The 6600-nt window shown below is 35.5% G+C and overlaps 1 protein-coding gene across 1 annotated transcript; it reads right to left on the minus strand.

The window, feature by feature from the left end:
• Window positions 1-69: 69 nt before the first annotated feature.
• On the minus strand, window positions 70-5559 carry ndufb7 (NADH:ubiquinone oxidoreductase subunit B7). The gene is made up of 3 exons (XM_048207012.1): window positions 5276-5559; window positions 2406-2574; window positions 70-247 (listed from the first exon to the last, which is right to left on the minus strand). Exons 1-3 carry the CDS (start codon window positions 5385-5387, stop codon window positions 166-168), a joined length of 363 nt encoding a protein of 120 aa, XP_048062969.1. The 5' UTR covers window positions 5388-5559; the 3' UTR covers window positions 70-165.
• Between the last annotated feature and the right edge of the window lie 1041 nt (window positions 5560-6600).

Genomic DNA, 6600 nt, shown 5'->3' on the forward strand with positions numbered 1-6600 from the left:
GCAACTTACGAGTTTCTAGATACAAGTCTGCTCATGTGCATCTGTGTTTTAAGAAAATGATCCATTCTGTTGAGCTCACAAGATAATCTTTATTATTATTGAGAGAGCTATTTATATACACAGAAACAGGAGAAAATTATGGAGAAATGAATGAAGGCGGGATATTTATGCTGCATTCACCTCGATCCTCTTCTTCCTCAAGTTCAGTCTTCTCTCTCGCTCATACTCTTTCATCCTCATCACATAACTGCAAAGAACAAGAGAAACTCAATAAGACAACAGTGTTTTAAGAAATACACCAATACAAATTAAGCAAGCAAAAAAAAAAAAGTTATATATATATATATATTTTTTTTTTTTTTTTGCATGACTGGTGATCACCACAGTATGAAATGTGCTTCACATACACAAAAATAAATGTTCTTTATTGGCATTGATGGTTCCATGAAGAACATTGAACATCCATGGAACCGTTTTAATGTTCTTGAGACACTAAGAAAAAAAATGTTTCTTTTAAGAACTGTTCACTGAAAGGTTCTTTGGGATTTATGTCATCACTGACCTTTATTTTTAAAAGCACAATATAACTTTTTGAATCAATACACCATCAATCCTTTTTCTAAAACATGTTTTTGTCATGTTTTAACCTGATTCACTAAGGTAAGCCATTACCAATTATAAGTTTACATTTTAGACCAGACAGGATGCTTTTTGTGTGAAATTGCGTACATATGTCACTCGCACATGTCTCTTGTCATATCCGTACATATATTTTTGTAAAAGTTTTTACTCCTTTTAAAAAAAGAAGTGTCCACACAAGCACGGTTTTTAAAAAATTCACCGTCCACATGAAAACGTAAAAAACATGCTCTGAAGTGCAGTCAAAAGCCATGTTGGCCAATCAGAAGCCTGGAAAAATGTTTATTACCAGTTCCAGTAGGCTGACAACATTGTCATATTATTAAGCATTTTATTACCATTATTAATTCCATAAACCAGAACAATACAATGAGACATTCATTCAAAGTATTGCATTCTGACACATTTGTTCTGCAATATAATGGGAGAACTGTGCATTAATCTGTATACATAAGCCCTGTTAGCAGCTATTAGCAGCAATATTTTGGCTAAGTCCGTCAATGCACAGACTCACCTCACATAAAGCGCCACACAATCTGACGTCAAACAGAGCACACTCCGATATCACTGGCCAAAATCTCCAGTTTCACCGTCTACACTGTACGTATACTGTAACAATGCTATAACCAGAGTTTCTAAAAATCTTCACCCTGGCAGAAGTTTTCAAAAAAAGTTTGGTTTCACTGACCGGTTACTGCATTTGCGTGTGGACTAACAGCCAAACTGCATAGAAAAACTGTGAAAATACCCGTGTTTGTGTGGACAGGGCCTAAATCTCCACAAATCTCCTAAATCTCCACAGAATCACCCGTTTCGAAAAAAACACCAAACAGGGGAGAGTCTGCTGGCAAAAAGTGACAGAGCTCGTAATAAAACAAGAATCAACATTGGCTTGGCTTTTCGGAGATGGCGAGAACTGAAGGATCTGAAATGTTGTAAAAGTGTTTTTATTACTCAACAGGTGAGTAAGGTATTTTATTAAACATGAACTGCCATGTGTATCTCTCTAAGAGAGTTCATTGTTAAGCATTATTTATTGTGAAGGGTCATTTCATTATTGTCGTTGTAGCGCTTGAATTCATTTTCAAGGAAGTATCGTGTTTATTAATGGCTAAAGCTACAGTAACATCTTCAACTAGTTAGCTTGAGATCCTTTCCATCTAAACTGGTTATATCTCTTAGTAGTAAATGTTTTCTGAGCAGTTGGACAGCCATATTCATGTGAAATGTCACGCAGAACCAAAGCACATCCAAAACAATGTTCTTCCGCAAAATGGATGCAGTTTTGTTTTGACCGCTGGAGGGCCAAAAGTTACACAGTGGACCTTTAAGAGTCTATAATGATTTACTTAGTAACAATTGTAGGCCATTCAACATTTAAAACAGAGGACTTCAGAAATAAAAGGTATTTAAATAATTATAAAAAAAATGAAAAGTTGCAAAAACAGCTTTGGGTTTTTTTTTCGTATGCAGTTAATGACCAATTATAATAAAGTTTTTAAGACATGTTTTTGTATTCAGGGTAATGCACTTGCACTTCTAAATTAATCTAGCAGGAATGTCAATCTAGTGTGAGCAGCAGATAACAGAATTACTTTTGGAACCAAATTATCTTTCAAAGGCAGATTTTTCAAGCCTGAGGATCCTGCATCAAACTGCTGATTTAAAATCAATTAAAAAGTCTTACATTTACTGCCTACATCTATAATATGTGTAAGTCTACAAATACGTGTTAGTACAGACTGATTGAGAAGAGCGTTTCTTACTCCTGATGTTCACAGTAGTCCCAGTCATGTCTCTCATGTTTGCAGGCCAAGAAATTAGGGAAGTTGTCTCTCTTGCACTTCATGAGTTTGAGCAGGTAGTGTGCGCAGTAATCACGCTGCTCCACTGGCAGCATCGCCAGGTTCATCTGCTCCTGTGTCGCCACCATTACTGAGAGGAACACAACGCAAACCATTTGAGCTTCACAATCAAATAAAATTGACAATCTATAATGATATGTTCATTCTTAGTCGGTTTTATTACATGACAGAAAAGTGAACAAGATATGACAGATCAGCATTACCAGGTGTCAAAGAGGACACAATGGCTAAATAAATGCAAATGGCTAATAAACTACAATTGAGTACAATAATTGTACCAGTTTCATTTATGTACGAGTATGAATATGCATCACATTACATTCTTGAGATAAGAGACAAATAATGTTTTAGAAGTTAACTTAATATATTTGTAGACAAAGGTCTCAGCTAATGATTGTCTGGCTATCACCAGACCAAGCTCAATTTAAAATTGAACATTGGTCTGGGGAGTCTGCCATGTATTTTCTACTGCACAAGAGGCGTGATCAACGAGCATTATTCACGCAATTGGATAGTCCTTCAACCAATCAGATCAACGATCCGGGTGAAGTACTTTGCAGAGCGACGCGAAAACTCCAGACAGGTTTAGTTTGTATTGGTTTGTAGCATTGATCAGCAGTTTGCAGAAGCACCAATTGCATCGAGCGATTTTTGCAGGTTGTGCAAAAAAACATGAAAGTGAGTTGGTTCCCGCAAAAGTGTAACAGAAGCAGTAGAAATGAATGTACGGGTTTCCAGACTGAGTTGCCGGGCGAAATCAAATCGCCGGCAGATCAGGCTGGGTTTACCCAGTCTAAGCTAATGAACCATGTAAGGGAAATGTTTTTTTTTTGTTTTTTTTCTTTCTAAAAATGTAGATTCACTTCAGAATTTGTCTCAAGTCCGTCAGACACATTAAAATGCATGATATTTTATTCCATCCAACAACAGTGTAAAGTCTTCAATTATGTAATAATGGTGTTCGGTAAAGGAGCTAGTGAAAAAAATAAATTCTCCAATTTTTTTTTTCTTCTTGGGTTAGGGCTATTATGAACAATCCAGTTCCTAAATTCCTTAATTATCTACCCTCCTTTTTGATATTAAAGATATGTAACCAATGTTCTTAGGTAAATCAGACATGATATCATGTAGTTTAGTTGATGTTTTAATATTTTAACACAATGAATTGAAAAAAAAAGAATAAGACATTTCTTTCAAAATTAACAAAAACCTTCACCTTATGGTTGACAAATGCCGACGGATTTGACAAATGCTGATGGAGTTGACAAATACTAACGGAGTTGACAAATACTGACGGAGTTGACAAATGCTGATGGAGTTGACAAATGCTAACAGAGTTGACAAATACTAACGGAGTTGACAAATACTAACGGAGTTGACAAATGCTGACGGAGTTGACAAATGCTGATGGAGTTGACAAATACTAACGGAGTTGACAAATTCTGACCGAGTTGACAAATACTAACAGAGTTGACAAATACTAACAGAATTGACAAATACTAACAGAGTTGACAAATACTAATAGAGTTGACAAATTCTGACGGTGTCGACAAATACAGACAGAGCTGGCAAACACTGACGGAGCTGACAAATACTAACAGAGTTGACAAATACTGACGGAGTTGCCAAAAACTGACTGAGTTATACAGTAACAGAATCATGAAACAACATTAGAAGATTAAATTAACATTAAATCACATTATATAGACTTTTTGAGACCACTTGTCAACCATGACGGAGTTGACAAAACTGAATATTTTTCACCATAACAACATGTTAATTTTGTTTTCTTTCTCAGTTGTAGCTGCCTTAATAAACATATCAAAAGTGGTAAGATTTATCTGACAACTATTTACAGAAACTATTACACCGGGATGACGGAGTTGACATGTTAAAGCTGTGACCGCAGAGACTTCAACATTGTTTGTATAAAATATTACAAAAATATAAAACTTCCAGGACTGTTTCCTACTGTGAGATCCACAATGAGTAGGAAATAGGAAAGGGTCCTCAGAGGTAAAGATGACCATGACATTGCCTGATTTATTCAGAATTATATTTTAAAAAATCTGACGGAGTTGACACAAATTGAAGACACAACTTTGATAGCCATTTTTTTTTTTTTATAGAAAATATAATTCAAGATCAAGACTTACTTTTTGTATTGTTTGATATATTGCAGATCTCTGCCTTTCAAATTAAAATTCATATTTCTGAATTTGTTGCCTTTTTAAACACAGTTTAGCAGTTTTACATTGTGAACTCATGCTGAAGACAGGCTAAATTACATGTATTTTCCAAGTATAGCATTTAAATACTAACAAAATTATTTAAAAATAAAAGCAATGAATGTCCTGAATATCCAGATTTGCTTTAGATGTAACTTTTTAAGTATTTTTATTTTGAAGAATGTATTTATTTTTAACATAAAGACGGCTTTTGTGTGTAGGACATGTTTTGTCCCTTATCTCAATAGTCAGTGATTAGATTATTAGTTTATATTAAAGCTGTATTAAAAGGTATTGTGTTTTGGGGAACAATGTTCTTTAGTCAACTCTACATGAATATGAGTTATGATGACACCGAAAATCAGGTCTAAGCACACATCTTGGCATATTTTGGCAGGAGCCTCTGGAATGGACCTGAGGTTCAAAGTCAATCTGAGGACCTAAAGACTCGCGGTTCATATTTAGAGACTTGATTAAGTCTGACGGGGACGGATAATGTCTGAAATGCGCTGATAAAGTGTGTTTGAGCGTTTTTATTGTCACCTCTCTCCTTCCGCTCCGCGAAGCCCAGATTCGGGTCATATGCAGACGGCTTCTGCGGGTCTGGCGCCGCGTCTCTTTCCGTGATATAACTCCGCACGAGATGAGAACCCATTCTGAACGCAGTATTTCACCGCCGACAGCAAAAACAGTTCAACGTACAACTACAGAGAATAATAATTCCGCTTATAATGCAGAAAGCGAATCAATTCTGCACACTGGCAGTCGGTCACCTCCAGAAACCATCTGAAGTTTCCGGTCTGCACAGGAAGTAAACACGCGCAACGAGTAACACACTCCTGAACGTCCTCGACACTAATGACACCGTTCCGCCTCAAGATATCTCCCTAAAGGCTGTTAAAAATTAACTCAAAAATCAATTGCTGAGGTTGTTGTTGCGTTCATAACACGTACGTCAACATAACATACAATTTTCTGCACCCTTCATTAATAAAAATGCAACAAAGCGCAATCATTTAATATTTGATTATTTTTAGTCACTGAGAGACAGTTGACATTAGCATTAATCGGGAGCTATTATGGCGTTTAATTAAATAATTGAGTTTGACTTTTATCCCAAACTCGTTATAATGTTCCATAAATATATTAATAAAATTGACATCTTAATTGTTTACTTGACGAGCTATAACTTTCAATGCTTCATAAATTTCAATTTATTTCTAAGTCCGAGAAGTGACAGAAAAGCCCGCCACAGATTTTCAAAAACTAACGGTCGACTCGATCTGCATTTCTCTTCATTTAATGCATTCATGCATGTATTTATGATTCTTAAAAGATCAGGCTAGTTAGAAAATGATAAGTGGAAACGAGTGGATTATTTTGCTTATTGGCAGACTTAAATGGGTGAATCTGCAAATTTGTTTTGTGGTAAAGATTTAGGCAGCTAATCCCTTACGAAAATGATCCATAATCACAAAAAAAAACATAGTTAAACTATTTTTTGTAAGGGATATTTTCTTAGCCTAGCTAATTGAACGTTTAAACAAAGTTGAGTTTACTGTCTTGTTTTGAATATATAATATTGACATTATGGTGACATTTAAAGGGTTAGTTGACCCCAAAAATGAAAATAATGTCATTTATTACTCACCCTCATGCCGTTCCACACCCGTAAGATCTTCGTTAATCTTCGGAACACAAATTAAGATATTTTTGTTGAAATCCGATGGCTCAGTGAGGCCTGCATAGGGAGCAATGACATTTCCTCTCTCAAGATCCATAAAGGGACTAAAAACAGATAAATCAGTTCACGTGAGTACAGTGGTTCAATATTAATATTATAAAGCGACGAGAATATTTTTGGTGCA

The sequence above is a fragment of the Megalobrama amblycephala genome, linkage group LG1 (assembly GCF_018812025.1).
Source record: "Megalobrama amblycephala isolate DHTTF-2021 linkage group LG1, ASM1881202v1, whole genome shotgun sequence".
In the NCBI taxonomy this organism is placed as follows: domain Eukaryota; kingdom Metazoa; phylum Chordata; class Actinopteri; order Cypriniformes; family Xenocyprididae; genus Megalobrama; species Megalobrama amblycephala.